Consider the following 21,248-nt stretch of genomic DNA (forward strand, 5'->3'; position numbering starts at 1 on the left):
GGCTTGAACTCAGGGCCTGGTTGCTATCCTTGAGCTCTTTTGCTCAAGGCTAGCACTCCACCACTTTGAGCCACAGCACCACTTCTGGTTTTCTGGTGGTTCATTGGAGAGAAGCCAGACGCTGGTGGCTCACACCTGTAATCCTAGCTACTCAGGAGGCTGAGATCTGAGGATTGCAGTTCAAAGCCAGCCTGGGCAGGAAAGTCTGTCAGACTCTTCTCTCCAGTTAACCATCAGAAAACTGGAAGTGGTGCTGTGGCTCAAGTGGTAGAGCGTTTGCTTTGAGCTAAAGAGCTGAGGGACAGTGCCCAGGCCCAGAGTTCAAGCCCCACGAGTCTCACTGACTTTCCTGCCCAGGGTGACTTTGAACCTCGATCCTCAACCTCCTGAATATCTAGGATTATAGGCATGAGCCACCCGTGCCTGGCTTTAGGAATACCTCTTTTACAACACTCTTCTGGTAGATGCCATTTAGAAGAACCAGATGTCTGGAAAGGAAGTTAGGGTGGGAGAGAGAAAGGGGTGTAACCTTGCCTGTTTTAGTGTGAGATTTTGGGTAAGTTACTTCCCTTCTCCTGAACTCTACCTTCCTACCTGGAAGCTCTGCAGCTTTCCTCCCTCTCTGAGCACTTTCAGCTGGGTCAAGTCAGTGACACACTGGAACCTATGGGCTGTAGGACACGGTCAGGGAGATGTGGGGTCCAGAATACCTCGGTAACCTTGTCCTTGCCTCTCTTTTCCAGATATTGCTGTGGGAGCCCCATTTGAGGGCTTGGGCAAAGTTTATATCTACCATAGCAGCTCCGGGGGGCTCCTCAGACAGCCCCAGCAGGTATGGATGGGCAGATGTGACTACTGTCCCCTCCACTAGTGGACTGTCCCCCTCCCTTTCATCTACTCCTTTCCTGTTCCTCCCTCAGCCCCATCAGCTAGACCTGTCCTCACCATCTCTCTCATCTCCCAGGTAATCCATGGAGAAAAACTGGGACTGTCTGGCTTGTCCACCTTCGGCTACTCTCTGAGTGGACACATGGATGTGGATGAGAACTTTTACCCAGACCTACTAGTCGGCAGTCTGTCAGACCACATTGTGCTGCTGCGGTGAGCCTGAGTCCATTCTCCCCTCCAACTCCTACTTCTTTGACATCCTGGAAGTCCAAGCTTCAGCTCTGGTCAGGGGAGGCATTGATACCTGCTTGCTTTTATTGTCTCTGCAGGGCTCGGCCTGTCATCAACATTGTCCACAAGACCTTGGTGGCCAGGCCAGCTGTGCTGGACCCCACACTTTGCACAGCCACCTCCTGGTGAGACTATCAGCCCTTGCTCTGAGACTATCAGCCCCCTACTTCTCATGTATGGGTAGGCTTTGAGATGCCCAGGTCCCAAACCCTTCACCCATCTTTAAAGATTGGCTCTCAGAGCCAGCATTACTCCCTCCTTACCCAACCTTATTATTATTATTTTGTCCAGTCCTAGGGCTTGAACTCAGGGCCTGGGTGCTGTCCTTGAGCCCTTTTGTGCTCCAGGCTAGCATTCTATCACTTGAGCCACAGTGCCACTTCTGGCTTTTTCTGAGTATTTGATTGAAGATAAGAGTCTCATGGACCTTCCTGCCTCTGCTGGCTTTGAACTCTGACCCTCAGATCTTAGCCTTCTGAGTAACTGGGATTGTAGGTGTGAGCCACTGGCATTTCCCCCCACCCAACCTTATTTAAAAGCAAAATTCCTGCCAGGTGCTGGTGGCTCACACCTGAAATCCTGTCTGTTCAGGAGGATGAGACCTGAAGACTGCAGTTGAAAAGTATGAGACTCTTATCTACAATTAACCACCAAAAAGCCAGAAGTGGAATTATGGTGCAAGAGCTCTTTACCAGATATAGGGATGGGATCTGGGAGCAATAGACCCTAGTGGTTAGGAATAGGAGCCCTTCACCACCTAGTTCAAACCCCAGCTGTGTATTCCCAGTGGGAAGGGTGGGCTCTGAGGACTGAAGTCCCGAAGGAAGGAGGAGGCGGATGGATGGATGTGGGAAAGAAGGGATACTCATCTTGGGCAAATTATTTAACCTCAAGATTCCTCACCTGTAAAAAACGTAATAATTTGGTATAATTAAATGAGACAACATATAAACAGTTCTTTGCACACTGCTTTGATAAGCCTTAAGTGCTCAAAAAAAATCTAGCTGCTTAGAATGTGATGATCTGCAGAACCCTAGGGCCTATGTGAATGACATAGGAAGGAGGCAGACAGGGAGGCTGGAGAATGGAATGGCTGTGGAGGTTGGGATTGAAGAGCCTGAGGCTTAGATTCAAGGGCTGGCCATCAACTGAATGATGATGTCATTCCTGCCTTCTGGAACTCAGTTTTCCCAGTGGTGACCTTTGCCATCACCTCTCTATGTCTATAGTGGGAAGGATGGAGCCAGGGACACCAAAGATAGATTTGTGGATGCCCTAATTTTGCCCCTACCTTTCCCTGGAGAGGGACCTTGAGTTTCCTTTGCCTAGAACAGAGGTGAGAGGTGAGGCCTGGCTCTGTGTCTCACTGTAACCAGGCTCTCCTGTATACTCCCTCCCACCCCTACCCCAGTGTGCAGGTTGAACTGTGCTTTGCCTACAACCAGAGTGCTGGGAACCCCAACTACAGGAGAAACATCAGTGAGTGCTGGGCTCAGGGCAAGGGGGAGCGTGCTCCCCTGACCATTTGCTGACCTCCTTGTCTACCTGCAGCCCTGGCCTACACCCTGGAAGCTGACCGTGATCGCCGCCCACCACGGCTCCGGTTTGCTCAAAGCCAGTCCGCCATCTTTCATGGCTTCTTCTCCATGCCAGAGATGCGCTGCCAGACTTTGGATTTGCTTCTGATGGTGAGGGAGGGACACAGGGCAGGATGGGAGCTCCAGGAAAGGGGATCGGTGTCCTCTAGGTCAAAGTTGAAGGAATAGGAGGGTCCCCCTACATTGGAAGTTGGGAAAGTCAGCCTGGAATTCCAAAGGGCTGATGGATATGGAATACGCGTGGTTGTGTAGGAGCTGGAGGTAGGGAAGAGGTGAAGATAAAGCCCAGGGGCCTTGCCACTGGGAGAAATTGGAGGAGTGTGGAAGCTGGAGGCTCAGTTCACCATGGGGATGGGGAAAGGAGTCCCCCCTGATTGTGAGCAAGCTCAGCCCCTCCATTGGAATTTGGTGGAAGAGGAAGGCTGGATGTGGAGACCCTATAGATGAAGGGAACAACTCCCTGGAGGGACCTCCTCTATTGGTGAGGAGTCAAAATGGTAGAATGTTTTGATTTAATAGCAGGACAAATGGGGGGTACAGCTTCACTGGGGTTTCAGGGTGGAGACAGGCCCAGGTTCCCCCTGGGGCTCAGTCTGAGGCTTAGGATAGCATGAAAATCCTTCCTGGGGGATGGCAAGACTGGGTTCACTCCCCCTGGCCACTTTTCCCTTTTCAGGACAACTTCCGTGACAAACTCCGGCCCATTGTTATTTCTCTGAACTACTCTCTACCTCTGCGGATGCCAGAGCGCCCACGCCTGGGGCTGCGGTCCCTGGATGCTTACCCAGTCCTCAACCAAGCCCAGGCTCTGGAGAACCACACTGAGGTGGGTGGGGCGGGGGCCATGCTGGGAGGGCTCTGGGACTTGGGGATGTTGTTGCAGTGGAAGCCCCTCATGTCTCTGACTGACTGCCTCCAGGTTCAGTTCCAGAAGGAGTGTGGGCCAGACAACAAGTGCGACAGCAATCTGCAGATGCGGGCTGCCTTTGTGTCAGAGCAGCTGCAGCGGCTGAGCAGGTGGGCTCAGAGGTGCTGACTGGTCCGGGGTGAGGCAGGAATCCATTGACTAGCATGGTTGTAGACAAGGCCACATTGGCCCAGTCTGAATGGGAAGACTGTAATGGGCTGGGGAGGAAAGCATCCTCCAGCGGAAACTGTAGAGCCAGTCAGGCCACATGCAGAAGGGGACTCTTCTCACCCCAAAGGGTGTAGCCAGCTGGATCTGAATTGTGCCTTGGAGGTGGGGCTTTTGACTTAGTCCTGGGCTCCCCCCAACCCTCTTCAGGCTCCAGTACAGCAGGGATGTCCGGAAACTGCTCTTGAGCATCAATGTGACCAATACCCCCAGCCCAGAGCGGGCTGGGGAGGATGCCCACGAGGCGCTGCTCACCCTGGAAGTGCCTCCTGCCCTGCTCCTGTCCTCAGTGCGCCCCGTGAGTGCCTGCTGGCCAGGCTCAGCCCCATTCAGGGCTTCCCACATATTTGCATTGCAATATGCATGATGCTATGAGCTTGCCTCCTCTGGGCTGGGCCTCTTTCTGTGTCCTGCTTTGTCCTTGATGCTTGGGGGCTGGTCCCTCAGGGCTTCTGACCCTGCTCCAGAACAGCAGGTTATAAGCCCAAACCTGACCTTAGTTTCGTTTCTCCTCAGTCTGGAACTTGCCAAGCGAATGAGACCATCCTGTGTGAGCTGGGAAACCCCTTCAAAAGGAACCAGAGGGTGAGCTCTTGGCTATATACTCCCACTTTGGTGGGGGGGGGGGGGTCCTAAGCTGTTCCTCTGTTAATCCTCTCCTATCTGCCTCCACTTCCTTGAAAGTAAAGAACTAGAATGAAGCCGGGTGCCAGTGGCTCATGCCTGTACTCCTAGCTACTCAGGAGGCAGAGATCTGAGGCTCGAGGTTCAAAGCCAGCTCAGGCAGGAATGTCCATGAGACTCTTGTCTCCAATTAACCACCTTGTGGTTAATTGGCACTATGGCTCAAGTGGTCTAGAGTGCTCGCCTTGAGCTAAAGAGCTCAGGGAAAGTGACCAGGCCCAGTGTTCAAGCCTCATGACCAACTGAAAGAGAGAGAGAGACAGAGAGAGAGAGAGAGAACTAGAGTAGAGGAGAGGAAGTTCAAGGATGGGTGGATGGGAAGAAGCTTAGGGATAGGAAAATGGAGCTGTTGAGGAACTATGTGTAACGCCAGGGCAGGTGGAGGTGAAGAAACTAAGTTTTCCTGAGCCTAACACAGCTTCTTTATGTGATGTAATTCTTACAACCTTTCTAAGGAGGTTACGGTTGTTTTACACAAGAAATATGGGTTTAGAAAGTTGCAGTAGTAAAAGTAGCAGGAATGTCATCTGGAGGTGAGAAGGGTGGAAAAAGAGGCGAGGATGAGTTGGAGAGGTAGAACTGGTCACCTAGAATGGGAGGAAGAGGAGGCCAGCTAGCCATCTCCCTGGTATGATGTTTGGCTCTTCTCTTCCCTGAGCTATCATCTTACCAGGCCACCAATGCCCTTCTCTCTGACTCTTGGGATAGATGGAACTGCTCATTGCCTTTGAGGTCATCGGGGTGACCTTGAACACCAGGGACCTTCAGGTGCAGCTGCAGCTGTCCACGTGAGTGACCTGGTGAAGCCAGTATGGTTGTGGTTGAGATCATATTCTAGGTCTCCTTTCTACCCCTTGTATTCCCTCCTCAGGTCAAGTCACCAAGACAACCTTCGGCCCATGAATCTGACCTTGCTGGTGGACTACACACTCCAGGCATCACTCAGCATGTGGGTAACTTCTCTGCTCTCCACCCAACCCACCCTAGCCTGCCTGAGCCAGGGCCTCGCTGTCCCCAAGGTAGCTCCTAAGTTCCTCTGACACTCCTCTTGGCCTGATGGTTACAGGTCACCTTTCCCTTAATAATAACAGTCAGAAAGGGAGGAGTCAGCAACCTGGAGCTGTTGGTCCAAGATATTTCTTAAAAACTCAGTGAGCCAGGCACCAGTGGCTCATGCCTGTAATGCTACTATCATGCTACTTGGGAGGCTGAGATCTGAGGATTAGGGTTCAAAGCCAGCCCTGGTAGGAAAGTTCTGAGACTTTTTTTTTTTTGGGGTCCGGTCATGGGGCCTGAACTCAGGGCCTGGGCACTGTCCCTCAGCTCATCAGCTCAAGGCTAGTGTTCTACCACTTGAGCCACAGCATCACTTCCAGCTTTTTTTCTTTTTGCATGTGTGGTGCTGAGGAATCAAACCCAGGGCCTCATGCATGCAAGGCAAGCGCTCTACCACTGAGCCACTTTCCCAGCCCAGTTCTGAGACTCTTATCTTCAATTAATTAACAAAATATGTCAGAAATGGAACTGTGGCTCAAGTGGTAGAGTGCTTGAGCAAAAAAGCTCGGGGACAGTGCACTGGCCCAGCATTCAAGTCCCAGGACTGACACAAACAAACTTGTGCATCCAGGTGCTGGTGTGAGTTCAAGCCCCAGGATCTGTGCCCCAAACAAAACAAAAACAACTCATTGTACAAAGAATTTTACACATATCTCACTGACTTCTCACAGCTGCCCTATGTCATACCAGTTATTACTAACTCCACTTTTTAGACAAGGAAACTGAGGATAATTTGCTTGAGGCCACTTTGCTGGTAAATGGAAGAGCTGGGTTTATACCCAGGTCCACCTGACTTCAAAGTTGCTGTTGTTAACCAGCTTTGATACCTTTCCCTCTACCAAAGCCCTGCCTTCCATGACTTATCTTTCTTACCCCTAGGGTGAATCACCGGCTACAGAGCTTTTTTGGTGGGTCTGTAATGGGTGAGTCTGGCATGAAGACCGTAGAAGATGTGGGAAGCCCCCTCAAATATGAGTTCCAGGTAAGCATATCTCAGGGGTCCTGGCTGGTACTTGCGGAAAAGATGATGGGAGTGGGGGTGGGGGTTGTTCTGGTTCTGAGGTCCAGGTGTTAGAAATGATTCGGGATGTTGGGATGTCACATAGGAATCAGGAAGGACACCAAGTCAAAAGGAACTTAGTAAGGCAAAGTTTACTTCTGCAGAAGAGTGCATCATCAGCCAAAAATCTGACAAGCACACAAAGCAGGCAGGCCCTGCCCCTCTGCTCACATTAGCTGAACTGGGTTCACAATCTGCAAAAATATCTGACTTAATTAACAGGATGTAATTAAAGTTTAAGAAGCTATTTATTTATTTATTGTCAGCCATGGGGCTTGAACTCTGCCTGGGTGTTATCCTTGAGCTCTTTTGCTCAAGGCTAGTGCTCTATCACTTTGAGCCACAGTACCACTTCTGGTTTTCTGGTGGTTAATTGGAGCTAAGAGTCTCACTGCCTTTTCTGCCTTGGCTGGCTTTGAGCTGCGATCCTCAGATGTCAGCCTCCTGAATAGCTAGGATTACAGGCATGAGCCACTGGCACAGGGCTTAAGGAGCTTTTAACAGGATGTCATAGTTAAAGTGCAGCAGGAAAAGGATGTAACTAAAAGGTAATTAACAAGGGCCAAGCCACTTGGTGGAAGCAGAGACTATTCATCAAAACAAATTATCCTAAAATTAATAGAGAGGAAGCAGATTACTTTGATAGAAAAGACACTTTCTGGGGCTAGGAAGGTGGCTCAGTGGTAGAGTGCTTGCCTCGCATGCATGAGGCCCTGGGTTTGATTCCTCAGCAACACATAAGCAGAAAAAGTTGGAAGTGGCACTGTGGCTCAAGTGGTAGAGCGCTAGCCTTGAGCTGAAGAGCTCAGAGACAGAGCCCAAGCCCAGAGTTCAGGACCTAAGACCGGCAGAAAAGAAAAGACACTTTCTCACACAGGGTAGGAGGGTTGGGAGCTGGTGAGTTGGAGGTGGTTCTCTAAGAGATAGTAATCATGACACCTTTTGTATCCACAGGTAAGCCCAGTAGGGGAGGGCCTGGCGGCCCTGGGCACCCTGGTTCTAGCTCTGGAGTGGCCCTATGAAGTCGCCAATGGCAAGTGGCTACTGTACCCAACGGAGATCACCATCCATGGCAATGGATCCTGGCCCTGCCTTCCACCTGGAGACCTTGTCAACCCTCTGAACCTCACTCTGTCTGTAAGTTCACCGGCAGGGATATCTCTCATTTGCATATCATTTGCATCATATCTCATTTGCCTGCTTCTGAGCAGAAAGCTGGTGTCTTCTTCAAAGTCCCCTTTGGGGGCCCTTGCTTTTCCTGTCCCTTTTTCTTGCTCCCACTTCTACCTTCCCAACAAATCCCTTCCTTGTTCAGGATCCCAAGGACAGACCACCATCTCCACAACGCAGGCGTCGACAGCTGGACCCAGAGGGTGGACAGGGCCCACCACCTATTACTCTGGCTGCTGCCAAAAAAGCCAAATCTGAGACTGTGCTGGTGAGTGGACAGGGAAGGGATAGGTACAGCCCATCGAAGGCATGGGCACCATGGGCATGGGAGGTATTGCCCACTTACTATGAAACTCTGGTTTGAAAGGTGATGTGGACCCAGCCCTCAGGAGTGTCTAGACAGAGGGACAGACTCATATCTTGGGCTGGGGATACCCTCCTCTGACAGGGAAGCATCCAATACAGTAGACCAAAGGAGGAGACATTTGGCTCTATTCCAATGAGTCCCAGTCTATTGGAGGCTGTTCAAAGCTTTGGACACTAGACATAAGGGAGTGGGGAGGGTTCAGGAGGAAATGTGGGGGCATGGTACCCGCTGTAACAGGGAAAGGAACAGGCCTGAGAAGTCAGTATAGGCATAGCTGGGTGAAGTCTGAGTTGATGTCCCAATAGCAGGAGCCAGACACCACCAAAGGCTCAGTGGTTGAGAGGGTGAGGAGGAGGTTCTGTAGTTGGACTTTATTTACATGACCAGGAATTAGATGTTTGTTTTTTTATAACTGTCCTGGGACTTGAACTCAGGAACTGGGTGCTGTCTGTGAGCTTTAGTGTTCAAGACTAGTACTCGACCACTTTGAGCCACAGCTCCACTTTCAGCTTTTTGGTGGTTACTTGGAAATCAGAGATACAGCCTTTCCTGCTTAGGCTGGCTATGAATCATAATCCTCTGATCTCAGGTTCCTGAGTAGGTAGGATTGTAGGCCTGAGCCACCAGTGCCTGGCTAGGAATTAGGTCTTATGTCATCAAGTTCTTGGCATCAGATGAGCTTGGTGTTAAAAAAAGAAATTTAGCCGGGTGCTGGTGGCTCACACCTGTAATCCTAGCTACTCAGGAGGCTGAGATCTGAGGATCAAGGTTCAAAGCCAGCCTGGGCAGGAAAGTCCCTGAGACTCTTATCTCCAATTAACCACCAGAAAACCAGAAGTGGTGCTGTGGCTCAAGTGGTAGACCACTCCCCTTGAGCTGAAGAGCTCTGGGGCAGCGCCCAGGCCCAAAGTTCAAGCCCCATGACCGACAAAAAAAATCTATCGTAAATGTATATGTGTGACATGAGGAATATGGGTTTGTGAAGAAATGAAGTTAGCTTGCCTCAGTTGCACAGGGATGGGACAAAGACTAGGTGAGTGAGAGGTAAGGAAGGAAGCATGAGGAGCCAGATCATCTCATGCCTTGTGTTCCCTGCCCACTTCAGACCTGTGCCACTGGCCGCGCCCGCTGTGTGTGGCTGGAGTGCCTCATTCCTGATTCCCCCACCATCACCAATGTGACTGTGAAGGCCCGGGTGTGGAACAGTACCTTCATCGAGGTCAGCACTGGGTCTGGAAGTCTCCACTGTACCACCCACCTGGGTGAAGAGAGCAAAAGGGAGAGAGTGAAGCCAGGATGCGTGCATGCGTGTGTGTGTGTGTGTGTGTGTGTGTGTGTGTGATAGCATCATGTTCTGCACAGTTGTATGTCCATTAGTATAGGCTCTGTCAGTGTTACAGTTGCATGTCTGCATATGGTTATGTAATGTTTTCAAGATGACCTCTTCCCTTGTTCTGTTACGCTGCCCTGTACACATTACTTTTTCCATCTCCATATATCCACCCCTATTCCTTCTTCCCCCTAGAAGTCCAGCTTCTGCTTTGTCTCTGTGTGTAAACTCCTCTTCAGCTTTTGAGGTCTCCATCAACTTTCCAACTTTACTACTGAACTGAATTCTTTCCCCCTGGATACTCTAGAACTTTCTGAGGAGCTGCACCTACCACCTGTCATACTTGACTCTTGAGTTTGGGGTTCCTCACATGTTAGCCTTTTCTTGTCGCATACACCAAACCTTTGCTGTGACTTAGATCATCAATTTTTTCAGCTTTCTGGGATATGTGGTTTCTATTGTACCTACTTTCTTCCAAAAGATAAATGAATGAGCAAGGCCATATACCAAAACCTGGGCTAGATTTGGCTAGCATCTAGCATCTAGCACAGGACCTGATGCACAAATGAATGAGTGAAAAGCATTTTTGTGTGGAGGAAGCGCCTGGCTGACAGATTTTTAGGAGCTGTTGCCTAAAGATGATGCCTAGTAGGAGAGGGTGACGGGAGAGGGAATAGGATCAAGAGGATGATTTGGAGGGGCTTTAGTTGCTCCTTTTGACCCTCCCTTCCCTGCTTCCAGGATTATAGAGATTTTGATCGAGTCAGGGTAGATGGCTGGGCTACTCTGTTCCTGCGAACCCATGTCCCCACTATCAACATGGAGAACAAGACCACGTGGGTGAGTAAGCATGTGAATGAGGGCAGTGGGCCTCAGCCAGGTCACAGACACACTTGAGCTATGAATCTCACTCAATCTTGCCAACAAGTTAGAAGCATTCTAATGTCAAGCAACACCCTAGAATGACTAAATAAGACCTCTGGATTGTGGGCACAGTGCTAGGATGTTCAAAAGGACTCTTTGGTGACTCCGCCAGCTAGCCAGGGTAGAGAACAACTGCCTTGGATTATATGTCTATTTTATAGCAAAGGAAACTGAAGCCCTAAGGAAATGAGTGACCTGTAGCATAGCTGACAAGCTCTGCCTAAGTCCAGGCTGGCACCTTGACTTCCTGACCACCTCACCCACTGTCAACATCCACTGTGAACACGTGAGCTTCTGGTCACAGCAGTGGGGTAATGAGGCCAAGGAGAGACCACTGATTATTGATGTAGGTGCTGTGACTGCCATGAGGCAGAAACGAAAAGGGCTCAGTGAGAATTCAGGATGTCCTGCAATTCAAAGAACAAGATCAAAATACCAAAGCCTATAGGTGGCCTCGTGCTGCCAATCAAAAATAAAGTTAAAGGTGGCTGAACTGGTGGGTACTGGTAATCCTGGGAACTTGGATACTGAGGCAGGAGGATTTCCTGCAAATGAAGTCTAAGCTAGGCAACCTAGGGAGACCTTTCAGAAAAAGAAAATATGTACATATGTATATGTGTGTGTATATATATATATATGTATATATGTATTTATATATACATATATATGCACATACATATATAAATACACATATATACACATACACATATGTACATACATATATACATATACATATTTGAAAAATATCTATAGCTCTTTCCCCAGTATAGGTGTAAAAGTTAGTATACAACAGACAAATAATGGGTACTATCAAATTACTAGATCTTCCCAAATTATATATATATATATATATACACACACACACACATCCATATATAAATACACATATATACATATATATAAATACATATATATACATATATACATACATATAAATACATATATATACACACATACACATATGTACATATATATACATATACATATTTGAAAAATATCTATAGCTCTCTCCCCAGTATAGGTGTAAAAGTTACTATACGACAGACAAATAATGGGTATTATCAAGTACTATCAAATTACTAGATCTTCCCAAATTAGTCCAGTCCCTGTAGGAGTCAGGAAGCTTGAAAAAAAAAAGCTTCCAAACTTGATTCAAAGTTACATCTGGGAGAATAAATATGACAAAATAATGTGTTGTGAGAAGAATGTAAGTGAAATATGTAGGACATACATATAGAGATAAGTGGAAGTTTGGTTAAATACAATGTATATTTCCTAAAATAATGCAGTGTAGAAGAGGTGGGGGGAAGACCAGACAGAAAGATCAGTGGATCAGAATAAGAATTTAGGTGGGTTTTTTGTTGTTGTTGTTTTCTTTTCAATACTTGGAATTAAATCTAGGACCACTATTGCTTGAGCTATATACTTAGCCACTCCCCCTTTTTAAAGTATTTTATTCTTATTTACTTATTTTGTGCCAGTCCTGGAGCCTGGGCACTGTCCCTTTTTGTTGTTGTTGTTACTCAAAGCTAGTGATTCTACCACTTGAGCCACAACTCCACTTCAACCTTTTTTTTAGTGGTTAACTAGAATTGAGTCTCATAAACTTTCCTTCCCATGGCTAGCTTTGAACCTTAATCCTCAGATCTCAGCCTCCTAAATAGCTAAGGTTATAAGTATCACCCACCAGAGTCCAACCTTGTGTTTATTTTTAATTTATTTTAATTAATTTATTTTGATCAGTAGTGAGGCTTGAACTCATGGCCTGGGTGCTGTCCCTGAGCTCTTCAGCTCAAGGCCAGCACTCTACCACTTGAGCCACAGAACCACTTCCAGTTTTCTGGTGGTTAATTGGAGATAAGAGTTTCACAGACTTTTCCTGCCCCAGCTGGCTTTGAACCTTGATCCTCAGATCTCAACCTCCTGAGTAGCTAGGATTACAGGTGTGAGTCGTGGGCACCGGCTTGTATTTTACTTTATTTATTTATTTATTTATTTATTTTTGTTGGTCATGGGACTTGAACTTTGGGCCTAGGGCACTGTCCCTCAGCTCTTCAGCTCAAGGTGAGTGCTCTACCACTTGAGCTTCAGCACTACTTCCGGTTTTCTGGTGGTTAGTTGGAGATAAGAGTCTTATAGACTCATGCCCAGGAGGGCTTTGAAGCATGATCCTCAGATCTCAGCCTCCTGAGTTGCTGGGATTACAGGCATGAGCCACTAGTGCCTGAGGATGTATTTTATTTTTGAGATAAGGTCTCACAATACTTTTTTTTTGGGTCCGGTCGTGGGGCCTGAACTCTGGGCCTGGGCGCTGTCCCTCAGCTCCTCAGCTCAAGGCCAGCGCTCTACCACTTGAGCCACAGCACCACTTTCAGCTTTTTTCTTTTTGCTTATGTGGTGCTGAGGAATCGAACCCAGGGCCTCAGGTATGCAAGGCAAGCGCTCTACCACTGAGCCACCTTCCCAGCCCCGGTCTCACAATACTTTTGATGGATGTCTTTGCTTGCCAATCTCCTGCCTCTGCCTCCTGAGTAGCTGAGATTAAAGGCATGAGCCACCAAACCTGGATAGAACACACTTTTATTCAGTAGAGAATTTTTTCTTTTTCTTTTTTCTGAGACATGGTTCATGATGTAATCCAGGCTGTCTTTGAACTCTGGATCTTCCTGCCTCTGCCTCTTGAATGCTAGGATTACTCACATGGGCCACCATACCCAGCTTAGAAATATAACTAGGCAGTATTGAAAGAATCCATTTGGGAAATAAAGACACTTACCTCAGACCATAAGCAAAAATATATTGTAGTTAGATACAATTTTTCAATGTAGGAATTTGCATGAGCCAAAATAAGAGAATAACTTTAGTAACCTTGAACTTAAGACACAGCAGAGAAATTCACACAACCGGGATGGAGCCCAGATAAGTGGCTTATAAACCCAGACTGCCTATCAGATCTAATGCCGCTCCTTGAGAGCCAGGTCTGTTTAGAAGCAGCACAAATGGACCTGCAGGTGTGAAGCAAGCAAGAGCTTCTTCCATTTCCTGGCTGCCTCCTACTGGCAATAGGTCAAAAACTTCCTGGTCCCCAGTCCAGCTCAGGTAGAGGATAGGATACAGGTCTGAGTCTTTTCCTCCCTCTCCAGTTCTCTGTGGACATCGACTCTGACCTAGTGGAGGAACTGCCAGCTGAGATCGAACTGTGGCTTGTTCTTGTGTCTGTGGGCGCTGGGCTGCTGCTGCTGGGCCTGATCATCCTTTTGCTGTGGAAGGTAGGACCCCAGGCCACTTGGGACCCCCACCCACCCCCTCCCGACCTCCTGCCAGCACGTGCTCACCAATCCTCCCCTCCATCCCATGGCTCCCTAGCCCATTCCACATGTCCATTTCAGCCCCTTCCTCCTCCCTAGCTTCCAGTCTCCCCCCTTCCTGGGTTATAATGAAGGGAGCTATGAGCTGGAAAGGGACACTCAAGAGCACATGTGTCTGGTCATCCCACCATGCTGGACCCCAAACCCAGCTACCCGGGCTCCCCAGCCCGAAGCCCCAAGCCCCTGAGTGCTGCTGGCTAGGAACTGCTCCCCAAACACCCCTGATGCCCTCCCCACCTCCTCCCCTCCAGTGCGGTTTCTTCAAGCGAGCCCGCACTCGTGCCCTGTATGAAGCCAAGAGGCAGAAGGCGGAGATGAAGAGCCAGCCTTCAGAGACGGAGAGGCTGACCGACGACTACTGAGGGGGACAGCCCCCACCCCGGCCCACCTGGGTAACGCAGCCTGCAGGCCCCCCCCTGAGCATCCCAGCTGGCCGGGGCCTCTGACTCTGTGCTATCTGCCCCTCTCCTCTCACCTGTCCACAGTGCCACCTCAGGGGACAGCCCACTCTGGGTGACACACACACACACCTCTCCTGTCTGGCTCTTAGGGCACTCTTAGAAGAGTGTCATAGCCCTCTCTGTGACCCATCTACTTCCTGGGGACCGGAGAAGAGTCATAGTCAAGGCTACGGGTGACCCCCCCCCCCCCACCCCATACCTCTGTAGGAATGTCTCAAATGAGTCTAAGCTCCATTCCTTTATCCAGAGAAAGAAGGGACCAGGAGGACCTCACTTTTCCCCCTGACTGCTCTGTGCCTCAACCAACCAATCAACCTGTTTTCTCTTGTCAGGGAAACTATGTACCCATCCTGGCCTCTCCTTTTGCTTCTTCCTCTCCTCTCTGCCTCCCTCAGCTCCTCCTTTCTCTGGATGGGGATGCTGAAGTTCTTTCTCCCCATCTCACATCAAGATAGGTGTTTTTGAGTCAGGGTCCTGGACTCTGAGGACCATGGCAGGGAAGAAGCCAGGCACTCCTTCGTCTGCTTGAGTGCTGTATGCTCACACCCTTTCTCTTCTGCCCCCACTCCAGTGTGACTTCTTTAAGCGGACCCGCTATTACCGGATCATGCCCAAGTACCATGCGGTGCGCATCCGGGAGGAGGAGCGCTACCCACCTCCAGAGAGCACCCTGCCCATCAAGAAGCACTGGGTGACCAGCTGGCAGACTCGGGACCGATACTACTGATGTTCTCCCCCATCTTTCCCTACTCCTTCCCCACCACACCCCCCCTCCATGCCCTTTCTTCCTATTTATCATAACTTATGCCTCCAATGGCCCACCGGGGCCACTGCCTTTGGCTGGCACCAGCAGGCTCAGGCACACGCGCCCCTCCCCTCTTCAGGCACAGGCCTGTGCTGTCTGGCTGCAGGTATCTCCCTCAGGGCCTCACAATGCTGAGCACGCCGCAGCCCTGCACCCTGGACACACGTGGGACCCACTGCTCATGGCCTGTGTTTGCATACCATGTCCCAGCCTCTGCCTGTGCCAAAACTAAGCCAAAGGACCTCTGCCAGAGCTGGAAGGAAAATGTCCCGGATGTGGTGACAACTCCCCTTCCACACTGGATCCAACTTGAGCCATAGTCACTGGACTTTTGCTGTCCAGAGGAAAACTACTGACCGGTAGCTGCTGACCTGGCCCAGCTGCAACTCCCAGGCACCCACCACAGAGTTGGGTCCCGTAGAGGACTGTCGGGGGCGGGGGGGGGGGGGGGGGGAGGGGGAGGGAAGCATGCTCACAGGCGCTGAGTTCAGACCCAAGAGCCACTAACTAGAAAGCATTTTCTTTCATGGGTTTCTGAAGCTTCTCTCCTTGGCTCCGACTGGACTGGCAGGGAACGCAGTCCAAAGGAACAAAGAAAAACCGTGGGCAGCCTGGACACACTGTGCTAGGACACCTCAGGAGACCAGAGAGGCTAGTTCTGGCTAGGCAGATGTTGGCCGGATGCAGAAAGCATTAATTCAGACCACCACCACCCCAGCCTCAGCAGGGCCTGGAGAGATCCCACTGGGAACAAAACTTGAATGTAGAACCAGGAGGGAGTCCCTCCCCTGTCCCAGCCAGCCTAACCTACTCTTTCCACTGACTAGGGTCGGAGCCTAGAGTCTCCTTGGCTGTTCTTGACTCTCAGAGCAACCTGGCTCTTGCCCTTTCTGTACCCCAGGACCCATCTAGCAGTTGAGATTGGTTCCCAAGACACCTCCTGACCCCTGCTCACTGGCAGGCCCACTCCCTAACAACTCCACCTCTCCATGGTACTGTAGCAGGGGGGCTGTCCCCCCCCCCTTGTGCCTTCTTTGTATATGGGCTTCTCACAGCTACCAATAAATAGCTCCCAATTTGTACCACTGTATTGGCCTCTACTCATCCCCAGCCTTTCAGTTGGAATAGATGATGCCAGCCCCCTTGGTAGACAAAGCTAGGTGCTAGGGTCTAGGCTTGAGGGTGAAGATGTGTGGAAATGCCAGCTCCTGTCTAAAGCTAGTCATAGACACAGAAATGAGATCAAGAAGCTCAGATGAGGGGAGAGACCTGGGAGGAATCCAGTGCTGGCCTGGTGGGATTGGGGTAGGGGAAGAAGGAGGTGGGTACAGGGGTAGTGCAGGGAAGAGAAGAGACAAACTATTTTGTACAGGTGCTGGTGGCTCACACCTGTAATCTTAGCTACTCAGGAGGCTGAGATCTGAGGATCGTGGTTCAAAGCCAGCCTGGGCTTTTGAAAGTCTGTGAGATTCTTCACTAAAAAAAAAAAAGCTGGGCTGGGAAGGTGGCTCAGTGGTAGAGTGTTTGCCTTGCATGCCTGAGGCCCTGGGTTCAATTCCTCAGCACCACATAAGCAAAAAGAAAAAAGCCAGAAGTGGCGCTGTGGCTCAAGTGGTAGAGTGCTAGCCTTGAGCTGAAGAGCTGAGGGACAGCGCCCAGACCCAGAGTTCAGGCCCCATGACCAGACCCTCCCCCCCCCCCCAAAAAAAAAAAAGCTGCTAAGAAAGTCGAAAGTAGAGCTGTGGCTCAAGTAGTAGATTGCTAGCCTTGAGCAAAAGATCCGGGACGGTGCCCAGACACAGTTTAAGCTCCAGAGAAAAAGCTACTTGCTGTAGGGACAGATAGTCCTGGCTAGAGGTCAGGTGTAAGGGTGGAGAGAGCCCTCAGGGCTGAGTTTCAGGTAAGAAGAGCCTGCTTGTCTGCCTCCATTTCCCTACCACCAACCCTGGGTACCACCAGGAGATGAGAAGGTAACTGAGACTGCGGCCTAAGCATTCTTTATGTCTGTCCCCCAGCCTCTGATCAGGAGTTGCTGGAGCACTAGTTTTGTACGTTGATATTTATTTACTTTGTGTGTGTGTGTGCGCGTGCGTGCGTGTGTGTGTGTGAGCGCGCACACACACATGCATGTAAATGCTCGTTTAAGGGCTTGAATACAGTCTGGGCACCGTCCCTTAGTTTTATTCACTCAAGGCTGGCACTCTACCACCTGAGCCATCACTCTATTTCTAGCTTTTTGCTGGTTAATTGGAGATAAAGGTCTCTTGAACTTTCCTGCCCAAACTGACTTCAAACTTCAATTCTCAGATAACAGCTTCCTGAGTAGCTAGGATTACAGGCCTGAGCCACTGGTATCTAGCTTATTTACTGGGGTTTGATTTGGAGCCTTAAGTTTGCTAGGCAGGTGCTCTACCACTTGAACCATGCTCCCAGCCCCAGAGCACTTGGAAGCTCCTCAGGAATGTTCAGGTGATAAGCTTAGGTAACCATGCATTAAGATGAAGACACCCCCCCCCCCCGGGCAGCTTGCATTTTAGGGGTTCCTCGAAAAGCCCCCTACTGTCATGTTGAGGTTGTCCACATAGCCCTGGGAAGTGCAGTAAGATTGGCTCCCTTTGGTTACTTGGGCTTAAACTGTGGTGCACTAAAGTCTTCCTAAGTCTGTGACTTTGGCAAGATTTCACTGATGGTTGGAAATTACTGCGCAGAAGCCTAAAAGCAGATACCAGATTCAACTGTTCTGAGCTACCACTGACCAAAGCTGTTCTGGGAGTTCCTCCCCAAATCTATCTTGGTGTCTTCCAGTCTTGGCATTGTGGCAATTTTCTGCCCTCTACTCCATCAGCACCCAACATGACATTATCCTGGGCCCAACATCCATCCTCTCTATACCTCACCCCTCTTTTCTGTGCCAGAACCTGCCACCTCCTAAGATGATTGTCAGCAGAATGTTGGATTCCCCCAGGAAAAACTCAGTCCTACACAGAGCAGCTAAACTCTCAGAACCCAGTGACCAGAAATTTTCTTTTCCAGAATCTGGGATTTGCTTGTTTGGGAGTAACACCACATATAGGTTATGAAAGCCCCAGTCAGTCGTGTTTAAGACAAAGCCACTTCTAGAGAGTTTAAGTCAAAGCAGATTTTTTTTCTTTTTATTGTCAGTTGTAGGGATTCTCAGGCATTCTCCCTGAGCTCTTTCACTCAAAGCTAGTGCTCTACTACTTTGAGCCACAGCTCCACTTCTGGTTTCCTGGTGGTTAATTGGAGATAAGAGTAACATAGGGCTGGGAAGGTGGCTCAGCGGTAGAGTGCTTGCCTTGCATGAGGCCCTGGGTTAGATTCCTCAGCACCACATAAGCAGAAAAAGCAAAAAAAATTAGCACTGTGGGTCAAGCGGTAGAGCGCTAGCCTTGAACTGGAGAGCTGAGGGACAGCACCCAGGCCCAGAGTTCAGGACCACGACCAACCAAAACAAAAAAAAATCACAGATTTTCCTGCCTGGGCTGGCTTTGAACCACAATCCTCAGATCTCAGCCTCAGGAGTAGCTAAAACTACAGGCATGACCCACGAGCACCTGGCTTCAAAGAAGAATTTATTGCCTCCCTGATCAGCCCACAGGCTACAATGAATTGCTGCTTACACATGCACATGTGCACACACACATTCCCTGAGATATTTGCAGGATGAGCCCAACCATTCTATGAAAGACACCTACTTGTCTGAAATGCAGCAAGGCCCACCACAAAAGGACTGTCGATAAGCCATACTTCTTGTGCTCATGGCCATAGCACCTCCAAGCCCCATTCCAGAAAGGGTCTTTCAGTCTTGCATCACTAAAAGAACACCCAAGGTGATTCTTTCCTTGCCTAGCAGGCAGTGGGATTGCACTTCCTGGGCCCCAAAGGTTGGAAAAGGCTGTGTGATCATTCCTGCTCAATGAGATTGAGCAGGGGAAAGTGGCTCACTGTGGGCTGAAGCATTCCATTGCTGGTGTGAACTCCCTCTGCCACCACCCCCCTCCAGTCCTTTACCTCTGCTGCAGTGGAAGCTGGTGTTGACATAGCTGTCCTTCATCCTGAATCTCCTCAAGTCCACCACCAGGAGACACATACAGTGGAACATTTAGAAATTGGAGTTTTTGTGTTAGTACTGGGGCTTGAACTCAGGATGTTGTTACTTACCATTTTTTGCTCAAGGCTGGCACTCTATCACTGGAACCACAGCTCCACTTTCAGCTTTTTGCTGGTTAACTGGAGAAAAGAGTCTTATAAACTTTCCTGCCTGGGTTGGCTTCAAACTGATTCTCAGATCTTAGCCTCCTGAGGAGTTAAGATTATAGACATGAACCACTGGTGCCTGGCTCTGGTTGCTTTAATTTTTTAATTTTGGTCTGTGGTGGGACTTGAACTCTAGGTCTGAGCCCTGTCCCTCAGCTCTTCAGCTCAAGACTAGGACTCTACCACTTGAGCCATAGCGCCACTTCTGGCTTTTTCTGTTTATGTGGTGCCGAGGAATTGAACCCAGGGCCTCATATATGCAAGGCAAGCACTCGATCACGGAGCCACCTTCCCAGCCCAGGTTGCTTTAATTTTGATAACAGTAATAGCTGCCATTTATTGGTAGGCAGAGAGCTTACAGAAAATCCCTTATACACTGCTTACAATTTGAAAACACCCCAGCATCATGGCTCTCCTCCTAATCACTAGCTTAGCAAATGTCAGGTGGTCCTCACTCACATCTCTGGAACATAACTCCCCGCTGGTCTCACTTCTTTTTTTTTTCACCCTGTCCTTTCTACTACATGCTTGGCACTGTGCCCAGTGCAATGAACAGGACACACATAATCTGCACTTTCCCAGTGCTAAAGTCCAGTAGGGAAGACAGATAAGTCAGCAGTTACTACACAGTGTACTAAGCATCCACACTTTGCTAAGATCAGGAGACCAGCTGAGTAGGGCCAGGGGAAGGTTTCCTGAAGGGATGACTAAGAAGTTGAGACCTGAAGAATAGGTAGAGGAACTTGAGAAAGAAAGAAAGATCCAGGCAGAAAAGATAGCATTGGCAATAGCTTGGAGACGAGAACCTGGGTCAAGGCAGCAGGTACATGGGGCTGGAAGTTGACCAAGGAATGTAAAAAGATGAATCTGGAAAGTAGAGCCAGAACAGATCTTGACAACTGGAAAGACTCCAGTAAGAAATGGAAAGCAGGCAATGGTAGCTTGCACCTGTAATCCTAGTAAGAAATGGAAAGCAGGCAATGGTAGCTTGCACCTGTAATCCTAGCTGCTAGATCTGAGAGTTAAGAGTCCAGAGGCAGCTGGGGCAGACAAAGTCTGTGAGACTCTTATCTCCTATTAACTAGCAAAAAGCCAGAAGTGGAGGTGTGGCTCAAGTGGTAGAGTACCAGCCTTGAGTGCAAAAGTCAAACAAAGGTGAGAGGCCCTGAATTCAAGCATCAGTACTGGAACACACACACACACACACACACACTTGAAGATAATGCAAACAGTGCCTGGCATACAGATCATTATTCTACTTATTTGTGAAGCCTTTTTGTGTGTGAGCTATAATTGCATTGTTATAACTCAATACTTACACAGTTATCTCCCAAATTGAGACGTCAAATGATTCGTGGAAAAGGCCAAATCTTGATATGGGTTTCCTGATCTCATCACAAAGCCTCACACAATTTAGGTACCTGGTTAGTATGTGCCAAGAACTGAAATCTTCAAAGATGGCTCAGAGTCAAGCCCTAGGCCCAGGATGGGACCAGACCACACCCTGCCACCAGAGGGCACACGACGTTTCCGGAAAGGGAGGTCTGCTGGGTTCCCAGCTCCGGACGTCTCTCGGCCTGCCCAGGAATCGGTGCGGCCAAGGTCTCGTGCAGGTTGCCCCAGGCTTTATTTTCAGTCAAATAAGCTACTTGATAATAAACGGATAGTGTTTCTAAAATTAGCATCGACTAACTTCCACTGCTACTACTTTGATTCTGAGCGTTTGTTGGGTTTCCACTGCTTGGGGCTTCCATCCAGCACCTTGACAAGACAAACGCTCAGTCAACTGAAGGATACCCCTAAGATCAACCCTGGGTGGTTTTACACCTGGAA

At 49.3% G+C, this 21,248-nt stretch overlaps 1 protein-coding gene across 1 annotated transcript in view; it reads left to right on the plus strand.

Annotated features, from left to right (window-relative positions):
• Positions 1-16,219, plus strand: part of Itga3 (integrin subunit alpha 3) — a 32,935-nt gene extending 16,716 nt beyond the window's left edge. The window contains exons 8-26 of the mRNA XM_042673795.1: positions 744-832; positions 965-1,101; positions 1,218-1,304; positions 2,591-2,658; positions 2,731-2,867; positions 3,454-3,603; positions 3,697-3,794; positions 4,063-4,210; positions 4,429-4,497; positions 5,305-5,384; positions 5,468-5,545; positions 6,532-6,634; positions 7,667-7,849; positions 8,028-8,150; positions 9,355-9,468; positions 10,321-10,419; positions 13,647-13,772; positions 14,123-14,263; positions 14,904-16,219. Of these exons, the coding sequence (XP_042529729.1) occupies positions 744-832; positions 965-1,101; positions 1,218-1,304; positions 2,591-2,658; positions 2,731-2,867; positions 3,454-3,603; positions 3,697-3,794; positions 4,063-4,210; positions 4,429-4,497; positions 5,305-5,384; positions 5,468-5,545; positions 6,532-6,634; positions 7,667-7,849; positions 8,028-8,150; positions 9,355-9,468; positions 10,321-10,419; positions 13,647-13,772; positions 14,123-14,233 (2,000 nt within the window). The 3' untranslated portion in view covers positions 14,234-14,263; positions 14,904-16,219. The remainder of the gene's footprint in view (positions 1-743; positions 833-964; positions 1,102-1,217; positions 1,305-2,590; positions 2,659-2,730; positions 2,868-3,453; positions 3,604-3,696; positions 3,795-4,062; positions 4,211-4,428; positions 4,498-5,304; positions 5,385-5,467; positions 5,546-6,531; positions 6,635-7,666; positions 7,850-8,027; positions 8,151-9,354; positions 9,469-10,320; positions 10,420-13,646; positions 13,773-14,122; positions 14,264-14,903) is intronic.
• Positions 16,220-21,248: the final 5,029 nt, after the last annotated feature.

This window comes from Dipodomys spectabilis, unplaced genomic scaffold, assembly GCF_019054845.1.
Source record: "Dipodomys spectabilis isolate Male_0828 unplaced genomic scaffold, ASM1905484v1 ptg000018l, whole genome shotgun sequence".
Lineage (NCBI taxonomy): Eukaryota > Metazoa > Chordata > Mammalia > Rodentia > Heteromyidae > Dipodomys > Dipodomys spectabilis.